Genomic DNA, 21973 nt, shown 5'->3' on the forward strand with positions numbered 1-21973 from the left:
TTCATTCCATTAGGTGGGGTCAGTAATTCAGTGAGAATGAGGGACCTATTTGATATCTTTCTAGAAAATTAAACATGCCTGCTCAAACATAAATTTGAAGAAACTGCAACAGCTGGCTGGCAGATACATTTTAACCCTTCATTCTAGGCTGTATTTAAATCTAGAATCCGGAAATAATGTAAGTATTCTAATCCATGATATCCCCTTGAACAATAAAAAATAATACCTGATGGCAACTTTAATTGACCTTTAAAGAAGCACATTAAAACAAATGATGGCAAGCTAAAGGACTGTGTTGAGGAGCTGTGGTCAAATATTTGATCATTGATTTTAAGAAATGTTGTAAGCAGAGGTGAAAGGTCAATGAGTTTCATGCTTTATAATGTAGTATTTATGTGTTTAACAGGTCGTCAACAGTAAGTTGTAAACAAACAAAACGAGAAAGTGAAAGCCACGACCTTATGGGAGCATTAATAGACAAATTATGAAACTACTAAGGTGCAATCCTTCATTAAACAGTCGCTCTTTGTGACCACATACAAAGGTAGCAAACAATTCTTTGATTAAGTGATGGTGCAACCGCAAATGGAGGCTTGAATTTACAATGATGCTGACAGCCATGCTCTGACTTTTATCCATTCCTTCTATTGCCTACTGTCAACTGTTTCCTTGGCTTCCCTGCTATACCTCCCTTCGTTTTTCCCCAATCCTAAATTGTTCATTGGTACTTTTCTAGTCACATGTGCCTAGGGAGAATGAAATTCTTTTTTTCTGCATACAATTCAGTAAAATCTTACTATACATGGGCACAATTATAACAAAGTGCAAGAGTAAGAATAGCAGACATTACTAAGGCAGTACATAAGAATCACCACTTAAGCTCATAACATCGTTTACTACAGTCCTATACAATGTACAATCCTGTACATCACAACAAAATGACTTTTGAGAAAGGCCAGTTGCTCCCAGGCCTTCATGCACCCATTACCCCACAATGCTCCATAACTCCCTTGATGTACACCAGATCCTGAATTAGATGATTTGTGTTGGGAATACCAGGAGATAATAATAACTGCGCTACAATTCATCCACAATACATTATTAGTGGTATAGTGCTGAAATAAACTGGCCTGCACAATCACATTTCTCAGTCACAGGGTGTAAAGTGATTCTTGTTGTATTTTGTACTGAAAGCCATTTGTGCTGGATATAGGAGACCTTTACACCAGAGGGTGGATGTGTGGTATTCATGTATTAACATAAAAATAGACTGAAGTAGGAGAAGGCCATTTGGCCCCTTACCTGCTCCTGTTCTCAATGAGATCACGGCTAATCATTTAACTGAGCATTACTTCCCTGTCCTAACCCCTTAGCCATTACTTTACTCACTATCCAAAAATCTATCAATCTCTGAATTGAATACACTCAGCAAATGTCCTTCCCCACAACCATCTTGGGTAGATAATATCAAAAGACTAACCATCTTCTGGATGAAGAAAGTGTTCGTCTAAGTCCTAAGCTCCTTCTTTTGTAACTGGTTTCGGAAACCCCAGCCATGGAAACGCCATCCCAGCATCCACCCTCTTAAGTCCATAAGAATGTCTTTGTTTCAATGTCATCACCTCTCATTCTTTTAAAGTTGAGACTGCAGACGGGCTCAGTCTGCTTAAGGTTTCCTCACAGGATAATGTTCCCCACACCCTGCTTGGCTTCTCATGGGCTTGGAATGGAAAGTCCTGAAGAGTGCGTGATTAATTTTCTCATTGTAGGACAAATCTGCATTGAATCTCTATGTTACTTTCTATACTGCTATTAGCCCCATAAGTCCCAACCACAAAAGTGTTCCTGTTTCCCATCCGAGGCTCTTATAAATCCGCTGACTGAGATTTGAGGCTTTGTGTGGTGTTTTTCTGTGTGGATCTTGGGCAGTAGGTTCTGGACTTAAGAGACAGGAGAAGTCTCACCACTTCATTTTTTTCTGCCATTCCTAGTTCACCAAATGAGAAACCCTAACGTTCAACAAAATCTCAAAATCTCTTAGTTAGGTACATATCTTAACATTTGCAGAAGCAACAGTTTCTTTCTGCAAATAAAGATCAAGGTGGCACCAGGAATAATTAAAAACATGGAAAAATATGGCATTATAATCAAGCATTAGACACCACCAATTACTGAAAATAGGGGCAGACGCTTAATAAATGACAGTTGAACTAAACCATTTTGAGGAAATGCAAAAGATTGAATGGAAAGAACAGCAAAAAAAACTAGGATATCGCCATGCGACTTGTGGGAAGGAAGGGCAGGTAAGCCTTGAATGTTCACCAATTTCTAATGCACAGCAAGCTGCCATCAACAAGCAATAAATGCTTGCATTGTGTTTTAAGTTGCTTTACAGGTAACTAGACAGATCTGGAGGGATGTAGGCCAAATGCAGGCAGGTACGACTAGTGCAGCTGAGACTTGTTGGCTGATGTGGACAAGTCCTGTTTCTACACCCTATGTCTCTAAAGGGTGTCATTTCTGGCTCAATGGCAGCTCTCCTGCCTCACTAATAGCACAAGGGCAGAGAAGGTTTAAATATATTGAGTGTTCAGAGGGATTGTGTTTGGAATATATTCCTTCGACTGGGAGCATAATTCACCAGGAAAATCTATTGTAACACTATGGATGAGCTTGCTATGAATTTCCATTCATCCAGTGTATATGAGACTGCTGCATAGGCACTGGAGCTTCATGCTGAGAGAACTCAGTCAAAAAGACTAATGTTGCATGATGCTACCAATTTGATCAGAGTAGAAATCCACCATACCATGCAGATTTAGCAACACAAAAATCTTTAAGAAATGACATACAAATTGCATAAACTGAGATGTATTCCAAAAACGATAAAAACCATTTACCAAATGCATATCACATCACATGCTGCATTGTGGGTGTTACAAAATTGTGTTCCAGATCTATGCCTCCAGTTTTGCCTTGGGCGTTAACATATTTAAAATAAAGGGATCTAAAATGTTATTAAAATAGCTAAAGAAGAAACCTCATCTAAATTCTTTAAGCATTTGTAATTGGTTTCCCATGGCTTTATCTCAAATCCAACATGTTTATACACCCTACTTAGTGTAGTAATAGATAAAATTACAGTTGTATATGAATCCAAGTTTTAGACCACCATATTATAATTTTACACAACAAATCGTAATATGAAATCCAGTAATCCACCGCAGCATTCTTCATTTCCTAGACTTAGAATAGGTTCTCAAATGTCCGAGACTTGATACTCAGGAGTAGCTGAATCCAAGCCAGAGCGACACATTTAGCCCTATATCTCCCTGGCCAAGATCTGACAGGTCCTAAATATTCAGCAATTGCAATCAAACCTCAGATTTATGAAGCCAAGATGGATCAATTTTACACTTGGCAATGTAGCAGGAATGACTCTTGTTGTGGGAAGGAAAGACTTTTAATTATAAAGTGCCATTCATGTTCTTTGGAAACTTTAAACTGTATTATAGAGTTTAGAGATACAGCGTGGAAACAAGAGCCTTTGGCCCACCTAGTCCATGCCGACCAAGAATCACCCATACACTAGTTCTATCCTATACACTGGGGACAATTTACAGAAGCCAATTAACCTAGAAACCTGCACATCTTTGGCATGTGGGAGGAAATCGGAGTACCTGGAGAAATCCCATGCGGTCACAGGGAGAACATTCAAAGTCAGTACAGACAGCAGCCATAGTTCAAGATTGAACCTGGGTCTCTACCCCTGCACCACTATGCCACCCTGTTAATTAAGAATGCACGGATGTATTCTTACTGCTATAACATATGAATACCCTGCATTCTCTCGTGGCCTGCAATGTTATAAGACGACAATCTGGGTTTTCTTGAGTAATGTGTAGGAAAGAACATCAGACGCTGGTTTAAATCAAAGGTAGACACAAAATGCTGGAGTAACTCAGAGGGACAGGCAGCATCTCTGGAGAGAAGGAATGGATGACGTTTTGGGTCGAGACCTTTCTTCAGACTGAATATTGGGTGGGATGTTGGGAGAAATTCCAGTATTATTCTTCAGAATTCTACCATGGGATTTTGTTAGTTCATGTAAGAGGACCTGGGTCAAATGTCTGACCCATAGAGAGCTCTTCTGCAGTTCTCTACCATTAGTTGCGCCCGTATGGGCTTTTAACCCACGACCGGAATCAACGGAGGGAAGGACAGCAACTCAATAAATCGGAACATATACATCACTTGTTGATCTGTCTGCAAGAAGTCACCAGTTCATCCCGTGCTCTCTGCATATCAATTTAATCAAGAATGGCCTCAGGCGGCAGAAAATGCAGGAGATATGCAATGTGCAAAGACAGATGGAAAGCGAGATGTCATCAAGCAGAATGTTCCTACAACTGACACATATTTTGGTAGGGAGCCAAGCAATGAAAGAAATGTGGTGATAATTAGTAAACTCAACTGGGGTAGTCAGGCATGTGGAAACCAACATACTTTTAACAATATAACTGAAAAGGGCCTGCTGATATGATATTTCAGCTCATTATTACCTTAGAGATTATTTCCTTTTGTGTAGATAGCTCACCAACTTTGGTGATAAAAGTCCTGATATAGGTCCCCACCCAAAGCCTTTCACTTGCACATTCTGGCAAAGGTATGGAAATTATTTCAGCACCGTAAAGCTCCTTGTGTTTTGTTTTGTTTGGAACACTATCTACAAAGAGAATCCTGCACTGATTTTCAATTTACTCTCTCCTCAGTGTTTCCAAAAATGCCTTCAACAGTTTTGTTCAAACTTATACTGTGTGCCAGTGAAGCCTTATACTTTACAACGCCACATATATTTTGTGTGATTTTATTGGATAAGTCTATGCAGATTTGCAGTATTTCATCCGTGACCTTATACTGTGATTGTGTTGATGTGCAGGTTTGTTTACTCATTCTTAACATGGCTAGTGTAACTGTTTGGAACATATCAATATTGAGGAAGTTTTGATTCGGCTTAAAACAAATAAATTTTGGCATACGTAGAAACTTCACAGAATTCCAACATTAATGATTTGATTATGAAGTGAAGTCACTAACATAATATCAGAAATGGGCAGATAGTTTGCACGTGGAAATGTCTCACATAAAACAATGCAATAATAACCAGATTATGTGTGTCAGTGAAAGACACAAAATGCTGGAGTAACTCAGTGGGTCAGGCAGCATTCCGGGAGAAAATGCACAGATGACATTTTGGGCCGGGACCCTTCTTCAGACTGAAGGGCACCTTCTTCTTCTTCAGAAACAAATATCTGGATCCTCTAGTCATCCATATCTTACTTAAAATACAACATTTCTAATATTGGTTATCTCACGTGATAATATTTGGGAATAATTGAAAGGTAACCATGATGCTTTAATATATTGACTCAATGATTACAATGCCATTATTGGTAGATAGTTGATAGCATGACTAGTACATACTGAATTAGTTAAAAATACCAAATTAGTTAAAATATAAATAATTGGCATTTTTTACATTATGGAATTGTATGATGTTGTTTTCAATCCAATTACTTCAGGTGATACAGCACTAAATGCCAGTTTTTGGCTGTTCATCTAGTACTACCAAAGCTACACTAGCTTTAAAGCCAGAGATTGCAATGGAGGCAACAGAGAACATGGCCAACATTACGTGTTTGGAACCCTGTTTATCATACTACAATGCATCATACCATAAACAGTCACCATATACTGTGTTTACAATAAATTTGGAAGAATTTGTTATCAATCCAAACTTTGACTCACATCCTAACTGGTATTATAGACACATAATCGCACCATATGTGACTCAAACATAAAGCATCCAAATACACATGATATGAAAAGTTGTACAGCATGCAAAACTGCCACCAATATATATTGCTCCATATAATCCTGTAAAACCTTAAGAACCAATACCTACATGTGAACATGTTTCACACATTTGCAATATCTATCATGCAGTTTGGTTGAAGTTGAAGTCTTTTTCCAACACTACCTCATCCTCTTCCAGAATCCCAAAATGAGTCACCTGACCATCCCAGTATTTCACTTCCGACTACTGTTTATAGTTTGTGTGTCGGCAAACAACAACATGTCTATTTGATTTACCTGGCAGTTTTTGCACCTATGATAATAATCCGCATTATGGAAATTGTTCCTTTGCAAAGGTTTATTCAATTTTAAAATAAAGGACACTAAACAAATCTCCAAGTTTCAAACTTTAACATGTTGGCAATTGCACTGGTGACCATGAAAATAAATGATGGAATTGTCTTCTTTATAGATAACCCTGTTTAAACAATTACATTAATTAAAAAAAAACTAAATTTTATTAGTCTTTAATTGCTAATTGAAAATTGAACTATATTTCTACTTACTCTATTTTATGAAACTAAATTTGATGTTTAAAAATAAATCAAAAGACATCTATTTCCATTTCAATCTCAGTTATTGTCTATCTTAAGTGCTTTTGCAAGTAGGTATAAGTAAGAATACCCTTGGGTGCAGTAGGGTGAATTTAATGTTGAAAGATAAAACAAATGGGTTTCCACTCCTCTTTACTTGAATATGTGACTTAACAAAAGGTAAATGGACTAGAATTTGGTAGCATTATCAAATTGAGTTATTCTTATCCCTTCTCAATTATAATCATGGCACCAAGTCTAAAGTAAATCTTAGACTTGTATGTGGGGGTGATTTCTGTTTATGTTGCCACAAACAAAATTATGATTCAGCCATCCATCTAACAAGACCAAATTCAAGAACAATTTACCAGTAAATGTCCCAATGAAAACTCAGCTTGACACATTAGTTTTGTTACTCGATCGTTTAAGTACTCGAGTATTGAGCATGGTGCTTAAGGTGATAAGGGAAAGATTTTAAATGGATCTGAACAGCAATGTTTTCATATAGAGGGTAGTGCATAATATGGAACAAGTGCTAGAGATTGTGGTACATGCTACATGGCTTGAAAAGGTTTGGAGGCATATGAAGCAGGTACAGGGACTATCTTGGTCAGGCAAAATGTAATAAAAAGGAACTGCAGATGTTGGTGTACCAAAGAAAGATACAAAATGCTTGAATAACTCAGGGGGTCAAGCAGCATCTCTGAAGAACATGGATAGATGTTTAGACCTTTCTTCAAATTAATTGCATGGGTAATGGGAAAGAAAGCTGGTAGAGAGGAGGGGCTGACAAGCATGGACAGTAATATGCGAACACTGGTGATGTGGGTGGTTGATAGGCAGAATGTTGGACAAAGGCCAGAGATTTTTTTTAAAAAGCAGGTATGAGCCAAAAGGATGAAAAAAATTGCAAATTGTGAAGCCAGAGGATAGAAAAGTTGCAAATTGGGTAGTTGGTGGAAGGAATGTAGATAAAGGGGGAGAGGGAGGGGAGAAACTAGTGCAAGATCAGCCAGGGTTCAGGGAAAGAGGGAGGAGTTTGTAGAAGTTAACTAAAATTGGAGAATTCAATGTTCATACCATTGGGTTGTAAGCTGGATCAACTGAAGCGAAGATAATTACCTAATCTTGATCAGGCAACTTGGTCGGCATGGACAAGTTAGGCCATAGGACCAGTTTCAAGCTATAACGCTCCAAGACTCCTTTCTAGTATTTTATTCCTAATTTCCAGCATCACAATGTTTTTCTTCAGTACTTGCATTTCTGTCATGTTCAATGAAGGAGCATATGGAAAAGCACCTCACGAAAGTGTAAGCAGCCAAAAATTAACATCAATGCCAAGAAATTAATGTGTAGAAAAGAACGGCAGATGTTGGTTTACACTGCAGATAGACACAGAATTAACTTAGGGGGTCAGGCAGCAACTCGAAATGACACCCATTTCTTCTCTCCAGAGATGCTGCCTGTCCTGCATTTTGTGTATATTGCTGGAACGAGTTTCCCCTCACCTTTAAGTTAATTGATATTGCACTGCAAGATGGTCACATTTGAGCACACACTGAAGAGAACAAAATAAAGGGGAACTTAATGAATTTGGCAAACTACAGTCTGCCACCAGTGAACCAGAAGGCTTCTTAGATTGAAGGAGGGAGAGGGAGACAAATGATCAAGAAGGGAACATGGTACATTAAGAGTACAATTGGCCAAATAAGATGTAAAGAGAGGGGAAGCTTAAATTAAAAGAGAACCAAGGAATTTAGTTGAAGTATTTTTTTTAGATTTATAGAAACAGACAAGTACACCTGTTTTGGGGTTCTCAGTAGCTATAAAACTATATTCTGCACTTCCAGTTGTAGGAATGGTGGATTGCACTCATGCATGGTATGAAGTGTACCTAGATGAAGCTTCTTACTTTATCTCACCACACGTGACAATGATAAGTCAATACCATTACTTGCAGGAGAAGAACTCGGTCGTTTTACTTGTTGACTTTATGGGTCTCTGAAGGTAAGTGGCAGCTCAGCAGCAACACAATCTCTATAGTATCATCACGGCATGGTTAGAAACGTCCCAGCTTTCTGAAGATGTAGCTATATGCCTCATAAACACTGCAACCCCCCCAACCACACACACACACACACGTATTTTTTCTTAAAACATACAGTGAAGCTGACCCTGGATTTGAAGTGCACAAATCCTCCAACAATTTGTGGGAATTCACGACTCACCGGGGATCGATCCCTTTCTCACCCCATCCCCGACAGAAAAGTTTCTTAAAATTCGGATTTCCCTGGTACAGCGGCAAGGGGCCGATTGAGAAATTTGGAAATGAGGAAAACGTGGCACGGAGTTTTGCACTATACGGAGTTGACGCTGACTAACAAATTCCAATTCACCACCAATTCTCCATCTCAATGCAACCACGCCTTAAAAACAAACTGTTCTAACCTCCAATGTGACCACTGGTTTGTCCATTGAAATTGATAACAAGAAATAGTTCTGAAGTTCTTCCATTCCAGATTAGTCATCCTCAAACTCCTGAGAATTCCAGTTTAGCATTGACCAACCTATAATTTAATTTGCATTAAAGAGCTCTACACTATAGAGTGATTGGATGGAACACGGTTTAACATTCCCGATAACACTTGCTATTCCAAATGCATGTATTTGGATTGGTTATACAAACTTTTAATTTTGTCTTAAGAGTGTAGAGTTATTCTAACGTAGACAAAAGTGCTGGAGAAACTCGGCGGGTGCAGCAGCATCTATGGAGCGAAGGAAATAGGCAACGTTTCGGCACGAAACGTTGCCTATTTCCTTCGCTCCATAGATGCTGCTGCACCCGCTGAGTTTCTCCAGCACTTTTGTCTACCTTCGATTTTCCTGCATCTGCAGTTCCTTCTTAAACACAGAATTATTCTAACCATAACCATTTTGGTTAATTTTACTTGGGGCTACTCAGCAAAAGATTGTGCGATTTCACAGTGTAAGCATTTCTCCAAATAGCAATTTCTTTTTTCGGTTTTCACTCCCTCCGCCCCTCCCCCCGAATGGAAGGTGTGTGTTAGTGTTCCGCCATTCTGATCTTGCCTGGGAGTGTCAGCTTGAAATACCTTTATCCAGAACTGGTCCGAAGATGGCCAGGTTGTCATTGACAGTTGTACAGTTCCACCTCCTGCCCCGGAACTGATGTTGGCACTCCTGGATCCCGATCTTGACTCCCTCGGCCACACTGGGCATGATCTCGATGTAGTTCCTGCAGAAGCGGAGTTGCTTTGGGACTAGACCCGGGATACTACCGCAGAGGATGGGTTGGGAACCGAGAGACGAGTACTGATGCCCCAGAGCCAAAGACCTGGACAAGATAAGAGATGGTCAGACCAATGCAAATTAAGGAATTATTTGTTTTAAATTACTCATTATTATTCAGAAACAAAGACAAAATATCGAACCAGCATTCTTAGTTCATTCTTATTACAATCGTTGACATTTATTCGTTCTCAATTAGCAGGAAAGGCAAAATTTCCTCCGGCGCTCTTCCTCGCCTGAGCGCCAGTACTTGTGAATCTTGCAATATTGTCGTCAAATATTCGGTTAGAATTATTCATTTTTCAATTTCTAATGCAAATACTCTCTCACTTAATTATTTTTTTTGAGGGGTTTCGTGTACGGCAAGATTGGCGGCGGTTTTTCTTTTGTACTGAACTTTTTTTTTGCACAGCGCTGATGTGCTTTTTATTGGGACGTTTCCATTTTTAATAAACATTCTGCGTGAAATAATTTTTACAAACATTACACTAACAACCATTTCCGACCTTTCTGAAGTTAACGAATTTAGGGTAACATTTGCAACGAGCAGAAATATACAGAGTGCCAGGGTTACAGAGGTTTACAGATCCAGTTACCCAATGTCCAATGATTGCCAATTCTGGATATAGTCTCTAAACTCGCGGGGAGGGGGTTGGGGGGTTAAAGGTTCTTGCAGGAGCAATACATATAAAGACATTACTCCTGGCACGAGCCAAAAAATAAATAGTGACACGTTTAAATAGTAAATATATTGATTAGGTCAATTATCGCCTCATAGAAGACAAATGCAGTAGGAAAAAATAGACTTCTGGCAGGAATTCGCTAGACAATCGACATTGTTAAATTAATGCCGATTAATGGCCATTAATCTACTGGCCAATGCAGATCTTCAAGCCTTAAGCACCAAGTAGATGAGAATCAGAGTTTATACCCCTGCAGCTTAACACTGCGTACATATCATTCCCTAAATGTCTTAAAACGTCAACAATATAAACATTCTCTCGCCCGAGATGCCATTCACAGTCTCCACCCAAATACAAACCCTCCCGGGGAGGAATCCCGCTCGCTGTAATTGTATATTTCGAACTGTTTTGCATTTCAATAAAAGTCCCTAGCCGTGATATCTGGCCAGTTTCCCTGGCTGTATTCCTCGTGTTGATAAATTCCTCACTCCGGCAAAATAAAAATATTGAAAAGTTGCCAGATAATTATTACACCAAGACACACGGACCTGCAGATGCTGGAATCTTGAGCAAAAAACGCAGCACTCAATTACTGATAGCCGATCAAATTCTGGCCTTGTGTCTGTAGCACCTTTTGATTTAAACAGTGCTCAGTTAAACGTGATTTTGACAGTTTGTTGAACATGCACGTCCCAGGCCCATCTGTCAACAAACACCGACATCCAACGTCGCTGGGTACAGGAGCTGACAACGCCACACGTTCAATCGTTGATCCTATAGGATCTTTGGTTGATCGTACAAGGAATTCCACTTAATCTAAACAGAATCGAACTCGATGGCGTATAAGATCCCGTCATTGCCTTCTAAGTTTACTACTTGGAACGTGTTTCATAATTGTTAATCGTTTTATAAATTGAAATTAATTAAATCCAATGATAAATGCACGTAATGACCAAAAACGTGTTCCCCCCACTAATCTTGTGGGCAATCTGTTTAATCAGAAGACACCTGCTTGCTAAAATATGAACCAGCAAAACTAACTCAAGACATGTAATAGGTCGCTACACTGGCGAAATCAGAAACACTTTGTATTGTAAGCAATAAAATAACCACACTAGCATAAATGCATCTAAATCTGATCAAGAGATGGAAATACGTTATCGATATTTAAACTCAGACAGTCACAAATGAGGACCTGACTAGAAGCACTGATGGCCGATGATGTCAAAACATTTACTTTGACCCATAAGCAAGTCGATGTAAACATATAGATCATAAATAGACTGGAGTTGGCAGATGCACAATGCACTCCCTCGTGGCAAAACCCGGCAGATGATGGGAATCCGAAATAAAATAACAAAATACTGGAAGTATATTTTTACTAAAATACCAGAAGCCATTCAGTCTCTGATCAAAGATGAGCCGAATGTTTCAGATTCATGGCGTTTCATTGGAATAAACAGCTTTAAGATACAACAAAAGATGGTTTTAAGTAACATCTTACAATCTTTTTGTTTAAGAAGGAACTGCAGATGCGGGAAAATCGAAGACACACAAAAATGCTGGAGAAACTCAACGGTTGCAGCAGCATCTATGGAGCGAAGGAAATAGGCGACGTTACCTATTTCCTTCGCTCCATCTTACAATCTTTTACTTTTTCCACTTCTAATGGTGGACTTCAGAGGGTAACTTTTTGCTCCACAGATGCTATTTGATCTACTATTTCCAGATGTTTCGGTTTGTTTTGCAAATACCGTCCTGGTCATTCCACACATGTAAATGCAGCCAATTGTTATATTAGTACATATTTTCCACTAGATAAAGTATGTAAGTGATAATTATCTATGGATAATTTGTGCATTTGATATATCCACAGATTTTGGAGAATGTAATAAAATCAAAAGATGGAAAGAGACTGTTTCCCCTTTTAATTTTTGTAACTCATTTTCAAGAAGAATTTTGATGCTGGTGGACAATCTCTAGTTGAATTGGGAGTGAGAACCTGTGGGCATTTCATTGCTGGCCCCTGTGAGACAACAAGATAGAAGTGGCATGAAAAGCAAAAGACAGGGCACTTTACTCAACCTGACTGGTTGAAAACAAGACGCATTTCACAAAGTGTATTGATGAAAGCAGAGAGGAAGTTTTGGAACAGAGAAGTAGTGGAGTGGGGCAGAGTGTCTGTTGGGGATGGGAGTGTGGGAAAGGTCATTGTTGTTGATGGTGTGGGTGCCATAGTTTTGGGGCACTCAGCACCTGCCTTTGAGCAGAGTAGGTAGCACTGTTGAGAATTATTGAAGTGAGTTTATGAGAGAGATAACAGCAGAGGAAATGAGAATGAGTTTCACTGGGTAGTTCCAGGGGCAGCAGAATCAATGACCACGAGATGGGACAGTGTTCCAATGGTGTAAGTGAATGGTAATTGGCACAATGTAGGTTGAATTAGAATATCAGGCAGGGAGGTCCCACTGTGTTGACAAACTCTTGGAGCTACATCTTCCATAGACTTTAGAATTTTAGACATACATCATGGAAACAGGCCCTTCGGCCCACCGAGTCTACGCCGACCAGTATACTAGTGCTGTCCTACACGTCTACAAACTTGTAGGTCTTTGGAATGCAGGAGGAAACTGGAGTACCCAGGGAAAGCCCACGTGGTCACAGGGAGAACGTACAAAATCCATACCGACAGTGCCCATAGTCAGTATCGAACCCGGGTCTCTGATACTGTAAGGGAGCAACTCTACCGCTGCGCCACTCTGCCACTCATGGAGTGACTTTAACAGTGAGGTGACAGCTGAGCAAATCTTCCTTCAAGAGCCACCTGCAGGTGTAGCAATTAGTAGATCAGTCCCCCATCATAATGCTGTACAACATCAACCTCCACCCTGAAAGGAAAAGCAAATAAGAACTAGAGAAACAGATCAAATGGTATTTGTAGGGGGAACATAAAAGGCAAAGAGTAGGATATAAAAAGAAGAGGAGAAAACAGCAGCAAGCAGGGCAGAGAGTGAAGTAACAGATAATATTCTTTGTGTAGCCTTCCACGTATGATGTCATAGGAGATTTGTAGGCAGATATGGAAATATATAAATTCACACATACTCTGAATGAACACATGCATTTCCGCATGTGCAGGTATAAGATGCACACATCTAACTACAAATACAGAGAGAGAGCTATGCGCATTGATCGCATACATTTACTGTCAATGTGCTCTTCTAATGTTCATTTTGTTGGCTCTGCGCTCCTCTGCATTTTTAAACAATCTTAATATTTAAAATATCAAGATGTTTAGATCACTTGAATACAGTTTCACAAAACAAATCCCATCAAATTTACTAGGGAGCATTTTTATAATCATCGTGAATTCAAATATCCAAAGGTGATGGGGAATGTTTTAAAAAGCTCATATATTTTTCTTATACCGTAACAAAGCAGAAGTGGGGAAGTTGATGTTGGATACCAGGGGAGAGGGGGAGTGGAGAGAAACAGATGTAGTAAGAGCAGAACTAGCAATGGAAAAGGTTTGATGATTCTCTTTATTTCAATGGACAGGAGACTGAATGTTTCTGTGACAGAATAGCAAGTTTGAAGTATTTTACATTTTTAAATCAATTATATTAACAAATATATTTAAATGTGTTCTGTTATTTTATGAGATTATGCCAAATTTTAATATCAATTGTGATATATGTTTAAAGTTTTTTACAGTATAACATCTTTAACAGTATGATTAAAACCAGAGATTGAGAGGAGACCCGATAGAAGTGCATAAAATTAGAAGAAGCATAGATGGGGTGGACAGTCGGAACCTTTTTCCCTGGATAGAAATGTCAAAGAGCATAGCTTTAAGATGAGAGAGGTGAAGATGCACGGTGAAAGTATTTCACAGTGTGGTGGGTGCCTGGAATGCAGATACAATAGTGACATTTCAGAGTCTTTTGAATTGGCGCAAGGATATGCAGAGAAAGGATGGATATCGATCCTGTGCAGGCAAACGAGATTAGTTTATCTCGGCACAGTGTTCAGCACAGATATTGTGGGCCCAATGGCCCATTTCTGTGCTGTACTGTTCTATGTTCTATATTTTATGTTCAATTAATTTGTAATAGATCAGATTAGTAGGAAATTTGCAAATATTTGATGTTCTGATAGCTAATTTCACCTGCGGCATGTCTTATTTGATTATCGAACCTCTGCTGGCCCTTGATCAAATTTCAGGAAGTTGTTGGTATTCTTGAGCTGTATTTGTTCATCATGAACATCACTGTCAGCAAATGGCAGCCACACTGGCACTTCACCCACCCTAACGGGTGCTGTATGTACTGGTGGGTTTAGGAGTGCAATGGGTCTCCAGCTCTGTGTCCATTGAGGCAGGACCAGTAGAGCTGTGCAGTAGACTCTATGTTGTGCAGTACTGGACTTTGAAGAGGTTTAACTGCATGCTTTGGACTGAGGGATGGTAGAAATCGAGGAGGAGAACAGCTGAGAGCTGTTTTATCCAAAGGCCCGAGTGTAAAACGTGATGAACAATATTAATGGCTTGTTGTCGGCCTACCACAGTATGAAAATATCTTCACTAGAGGAGAGAGGGAGGAAGAAAAACTGCCAGAGAACATGGAACATAAGTTAAAGGGAGAACAAGAAGGAGAGGAAATGAACATGAAGGTGACCAAGGTCAATTTGACAAAAGACAGTAATATGAATGTTGGAAATCCGAAATATATATATGCATATCAAATATAATTCATAATCCCCTGCAAAATATATAGATATTATGGACAAATAGACATAGCTTTCATACCTTATGTATTATACACTACATTTATAGATAGTGGTAATAGGCTTTCTAATATGTTGCTTTGATTATAAACATTAGCCACATACTTGTGAAGAAGTTGCAGATTTTTGCTCGACCAGCTCAGATTCAACATTAAACAATAGTATATCCTGAGTGTCTGCCATCAATCATTAAAACTTTAGATTTAAGAAATACATTCTGAATGATTAGGGACAAGAACAATGCAATGGGAAATTAAGGATGGGATTCTGTGGCCACAGCAAACAATTAAAGCCGTTGGCAAAATTGCTGAAATAATTCTTAAAGTTATGTTTAAGCAACAATAGTACAATTGCTTGTTATTATGATGTGCCGCGGATGAATTTCCTAGTACATGTCCTTGCTAAAATGGTTATTTGTGCAGATTCTGAAATGGGGAATGGCTCTGGTAAAATAGAAAAGGGCAGAATGGGACATTGCGATTGAGTTAATCGGAAGGCTGAGCTCTGTTACATATGGACTAGGGCAGTATCCTGTCTTTTCCCGAGTACACAGTTCAGGGACAGTTGACAAACACCTTCCACTTTAGAGCTTTCTTGATTAGTATTTGGGCAGCTTGACTCCATTATCAGCGAAGACTATTGTCTTTAATGATTCACATAATAAGTAAATGTTCCCATGAATTAAAATGGCCCCGAATAGTGAAGTCCTTAACATTTAAAATTCTCTTTTGAGTTGATGCCCTGTTTATATTAAAAATTATAATCCCAGAGATGTATCAAACCGAAGTTTGAAGACCAGAAAGCCACGCTGATCAGCAACCGAGTGACTAGATCTGTGTCAGGCCAAAAGTGTGACCTATTGCTATTGTGAGGGTCAATATCCACCTGTAACACCTCTACAATAACCACTCGTTACTTCCAAAGGAAATAATGATGGTAGTGTGCTGAGGAGCGAATTCAGGGTGGAAACAGGCCTCTCGGCCCAACTTGCCCACACGGGCCAACATGTCCCAGCTACACTCATCCCACCTGCCACCGTTTGGTCCATATCATATAACCATATAACCATATAACAATTACAGCATGGAAACAGGCCATCTCGGCCCTACAAGTCCGTGCCGAACAACTTTTTTTCCCTTAGTCCCACCTGCCTGCACTCATACCATAACCCTCCATTCCCTTCTCATCCATATGCCTATCCAATTTATTTTTAAATGATACCAACGAACCTGCCTCCACCACTTCCACTTGAAGCTCATTCCACACCGCTACCACTCTCTGAGTAAAGAAGTTCCCCCTCATATTACCCCTAAACTTCTGTCCCTTAACTCTGAAGTCATGTCCTCTTGTTTGAATCTTCCCTATTCTCAAAGGGAAAAGCTTGTCCACATCAACTCTGTCTATCCCTCTCATCATTTTAAAGACCTCTATCAAGTCCCCCCTTAACCTTCTGCGCTCCAGAGAATAAAGACCTAACTTATTCAACCTTTCTCTGTAACTTAGTTGTTGAAACCCAAGCAACATTCTAGTAAATCTAATATCGCTCCAAACCTGTCCTACCCATGTACCTGTCTAACTGTTTCTTAAATGTTGGGATAGTCCCTGCCTCAACTACCTCCTCTGGCAGCTTGTTCCCTACATCCACCACCTTTTGTGTGAAAAACATTTGTTAGACTGTCAGATTGTTAAAAGAAAATTGTCTAAATTGATAACAACATAATTTTACGACCATTGTTATTTTAAAATAGTTCTGGGAATTAAAGTAAACAGAATATGCCCATGGATTATTCCGTTTCTACGCAGGTGAAGCAGACCACAGGCTGCCTGTCGCCTTCATTTACTTCGCTGTCAAGATTTCCCCCCTCACTCAACATTCACTGTTCCAGCGGCTTTCGCTCTCGGCCATGGCGGTCGGCTATAGAACTTGATTTTGACATTTAAAGCAACTTTTAAAAAAATCAGGTCAATTGTCTTCGTTTTTATACGGTTGCAAAATGCTTCGAGGGGCCTAAGTATTAAACCAGTAACTGAGACAGGTACAATAACAACATTAAAAAAAAACAGGTACATAGAAAAGGTTTAGAGCGATGTGGAAAATATCTCCTATTCCTTTTCACCAGAGGTGCTGCCTGACCTGCTGAGTTACTCCAGCTTTCTGCGCATATCTTTGGAAAATATAAATGTTCACAGTGATGTGGCCAAATGCGGGCAACCGATTAGGTTTAGATACGGCATCTTTCTGGCCGTGGGCTGAAGGGCCTGTTTCTATGCTGCATGACTCTATGACTCGCTGTATGACTCTAACGCAGGGGATTGAACAGCAGGGCTGTTGGTTTGGTTGATGTTTAGGGCGATACCCGGCAGACAGTACATTTTAGTTTGGGACAGGAATGGGCACCGTTGTGGAACAGTGTTTGCACTGCAACTGGGATTGATCCCAATACTCAACGAGATCCCCTGATCTTTCCTCCCGCCGCGACCTCGCCCATGACGCAAAACGTCGCCTATTCCTATTTTCCAAAGACCCGCTGAACTACTCCAGAATTTTGTATCTATCTTCGGTGGAAGCCAGCATCTGCAGTTCCTTCCTACTCATACCCGTGATAACTCCTCGATTCTAAGCAACGCGAGGACCGGGAGAGCCACTGATAAATTTCCAATGACCTCGTGTAATCCCAGTGGGACGGATAGATGTCAGATCCCACCTTGGAGTCAAAGTTGAAAATGATTTTGCTTCTACTATTAAGGCTGAAACTGCTGGTAATTAGATGCACACCAATATAATGAGCATTTGTATGCCGCCACGACCCGTCGTCCAAAAGTCAACCGATGGAGTGGAGTGAGAGCGAGCAGTAGTTGAGAAGCTACAGATAAACAATGCAAACTGTATCATCGACCAAAATCAGACTTCATGGGCTTTCAGACCCACCGTGTAACCCGAGCCGTCTTTAACAGGTGAGACTAGAATTATACTCTGAGCGCACGTGGCAAGAAGCAGGGTCGCGCTTGGATAACCAATTATTGTTTACGTTTCGATTTCAATTTGTTGGCCTTGGATTATATTTGGCTGCAATGTTACACATGACAAGGTGTTTCAATGAGGGACTGATAATTCTCATTAATGGAGGCTATTTGATAATGATTTCTCTTCTAATCCGTCTAGGAATCCGTTCAGACGTCCTACATGTTCTGTGAGGTTAGTCTCGACTGCTTTGGGCACACTCTCTGAAGCTATTAACAGCCAAGCATAAATCACGTTGCTCTCCCTCCGGCTCTATATCAGGCTCTGGTTCACTTTTCTCATTCTCTCCCTTGTAATATGACAACATGTTTCAAGTCTTTGCTTGATACAACATTGCTGAGCTTCACAGTCTGTCGTGGCTACTGAATAGATTATTTGGGACATGTCTGAGAGTATGGAGTGTGTTACAGCCACGCACTCAAATCTAGTTTCTTGCATACACGTGTAAAATTGTTACTACAGAATTGCTTCGTTTAATATATCATATATATATATATAAAGAAGCAGTTCTCTTTTAACAATTATATGTGTGTGTGTGTGTGTGTGTGTGTGTGTGTGTGTGTGTGTGTGTGTGTGTGTGTGTGTGTGTGTGTGTGTGTGTGTGTGTGTGTGTGTGTGTGTGTGTGTTGGGGTGTGGTTTGTGTGTGTGTGTGTGTGAGTGTGTGTGTGTGTGTGTGTGTGTGTGTGTATGTGTGTGTTCTGTGTGTGTGTTGTGTGTGTGTTGTGTGTGTGTGTGTGTGTGTGTGTTTCTGTGTATGTGTGTGTGTGTGTGTGTGTGTGTGTGTGTGTTGTGTGTTGTGTGTGTGTGTGTGTGTTTTCTGTGTATATGTTTTCTGTGTATGTGTGTGTGTTCTGTGTGTGTGTGTGTGTGTGTGTGTGTGTGTGTTGTCTGTGTGTTTCTATGTTGTGTGTGTGTGCTGTGTGTGTGTGTTAGGTGTGTGTGCGTTGTGTGTGTGTGTGTGTGTGTGTTTTGTGTGTGTTTTTTGTTTGTGTGTTTGTTGTTTGTCTGTGATATGTGTGTGTGTGTTGTTTGTGTATTATGTATGTGTGTGTGTTTTCTGTGTATGTGTGTGTTCTGTGTGTGTGTGTGTGTGTGTGTGTGTGTGTGTGTGTGTGTGTGTGTGTGTGTGTGTGTGTGTGTGTGTGTGTGTGTGTGTGTGTGTGTGTGTGTGTGTGTGTGTGTGTGTGTGTGTGTGTGTGTGTGTGTGTGTTTTGTGTGTGGGTGAGGGTGTGGGGTGGTTTTATGAGTATTTCCAGCAATATTATTAGATTAACGAATAGGTAGGAAACTGAGTGCTGGAGCAAACCGTTATATAACTAGAAACACGAATGTGTGAATACTCAGGGAGGTAAGTGATGTGTTACATTGGCAGACCTACTAAACAGATCATAGGTACATGAACATTTGGACAAATAGCCAAGCAAAAACAGACGATGGAGTATACTGCGTATGTGCAATATATGCTTGTTTTTAGGTAGGGCAATACTCTATTGGACAGTACGTAAGAAAATAATGAGGTGGACATAGTTATTTGTTGCCGATATTACCCATCCAGTGGTGTTGAGCCCCCCCCACACACACACACACCTTCGCCCCCGAGCCAGCAGTGAGGTGACAAAGATGGGAGATGCTTGGTGTGACAATCATATATTTAACTCTGCTCTCCACACACAAAGCCCCACTGATGCCAATGCCTTCATCGTGTCCTCTTCTAACGAGCATAAATCTGGAGCTACTATAATTAGGGAGAATTGCGTCCTCGTTTTCATTCCTCCTCACACCTCCCCAACAAGAAAAAAAAAGTCTGAGTTCATAAAATCCACATTAATGACGTGTGGAAAATAGAGCTGCAGGAACCTGAAAGAGCAGCTGCCTGAAAGAGCTTCTGGGTGACAGCTTCGAGAACTGCCCGAGATGATTTACATTACACTGAGCAATGTTATACAGCTTTTAACTGGCACGTTTGCTATGTTGATGGAGCGCTGTCGCTTCTGGTCTTTTCTCTCTTTATTTACTTTATTTTCTTTCTCCCCCTTTCTCCCCTCTATCTCGCTATTCCTACAAGTGAGTTCGTTTTCAACTGAAGCTCGGCTCTCTGTCCCAATATCAATTAGTAACGAGCGCTACAATCTCCTCCCCGGGAGTTCTGTGCCCCGCAGTCAGAAATGTTTTGGACTCTCAGTAAAGTCGAATTCCATTCCATTTCCATTCCATCGAGGACATGTTGGCATTTTTCACATTTCCTGAAAAACATCTGCAAAGGTCTCTTTACCAGGGATATCTTGCAAAAAAAAAAGGAACAGATAACCCTATATTACAACAATGTAGTTATTCGTTTAATCTAAATATATTGTTTCCTGCTAAATTGTCATTGATGGGTCCGTCTATCTTTGCTGTAAAAAAAGACACAAAGTGCTGGAGTAACATACCGGGCCAGGCAGCATCTCCGGAGACCGTGAATATGAGTTATTCCAGCAGTAGGTGGCTTTGTTTGTAAACCAGCATCTGCAGTTCCTTGTTTCTTCGGATTTCTGATATGTCATTTGTTATGTTAAAACATATCACTACAATTGCTATCGATCTCTATTCGATTTAATTGCACTCTGACTCGAGTTAATGATTCACCCTCGCGAAGGCGTGCACAAGTGCTTATGCATGTATGCACGTTGAATTAGCAGGGGCGCGGAGAATGGTGGGATAGGATGGGACTGCTCCACTCCGTTGGAGGATTAATTAACCAACCAATATTATTTCTCACCCAGGGCGATTGTGTCACGGTCCGCTGGGCAGTGATATATGTTACCTAAATAGGGGACCCTTGGGTGTTATATCCCAATAACTAACAAGGGATATCTGCCGATTATCCCCACACAGTTTCTCTTCCTCCACTCCCTAATGATATTGCACTGATCTCGGATCACATTGAACTTGCAGAAATTACTCATTGTTTCTACGTTAAGATAGAAATTGAAACGGGACAAATCACAGAATGCCGGAGGAACTCAGCGGTCAGGCGGATCTGCGGAGGGAATGGACGGGTAACGATTCGGGTCAGGACCCTTCAAGTGGAGATGGTGTTACAAACACTTTCTTTTATCCAATTCATTTTGACTTGCAGCCATCCAAATTTGTACTGATTACCAAAATGCAATAAAATGCTTTACATTTCAAAGGCAATGCTGGCACATAAAAATGCCTTTTGTGTGCATGAAATAAATCTTGCCTCTCAACACAACTATCTGGTGTATATAGAATATCTTATGCCATTGTTGTTTTCTAAAGACACCTTAGAGGGAATCTTCTTAACCCCGTGAATCGATCGGTTAGTATCATTTAAAAAAAGGCCACTGCATAAATGCATCACAAAGTGAAAGGATTTTGTAATAAGATCGAAACAACGGCATAGTGGAGAGAATACCTTTCCTAAACCTCGTCTATCTATTCCCTATGCAGATGTTTGCCTCACCCGCTGAGTTCCTCCAGCACTTTGTGTTTTGTGCAAAATTCCAACATGTGCAGTTCCTTGTGTTGCTATGTTGAAACGAAGTTTATTTTCCGCTAGAATAGGATTTACGGAAGCTAGAAACGAGTTACAATAAAATTAACTAACTTTCATTCCTAACTTAAATTCCTAGTGCTTCTCCGGAAGTCTTGTTCTGATAACCCAGTCTCACAGCGATCGTAACTCTATCTTTCCCAATGTTGCCTCTTTTAGATTTTACGA

The 21973-nt window shown here is 40.2% G+C and overlaps 1 protein-coding gene across 1 annotated transcript in view; it reads right to left on the minus strand.

Moving 5' to 3' along the window:
• wnt3 (wingless-type MMTV integration site family, member 3) overlaps positions 1 to 21973 on the minus strand; it is a 59607-nt gene that overhangs the window by 23435 nt on the left and 14199 nt on the right. The window contains exon 2 of the mRNA XM_055657030.1: positions 9563 to 9804. Coding sequence (XP_055513005.1) covers positions 9563 to 9804 — 242 coding nt within the window. The remainder of the gene's footprint in view (positions 1 to 9562; positions 9805 to 21973) is intronic.

Source organism: Leucoraja erinacea, chromosome 27, assembly GCF_028641065.1.
Source record: "Leucoraja erinacea ecotype New England chromosome 27, Leri_hhj_1, whole genome shotgun sequence".
Classification (NCBI taxonomy): Eukaryota; Metazoa; Chordata; class Chondrichthyes; order Rajiformes; family Rajidae; genus Leucoraja; species Leucoraja erinaceus.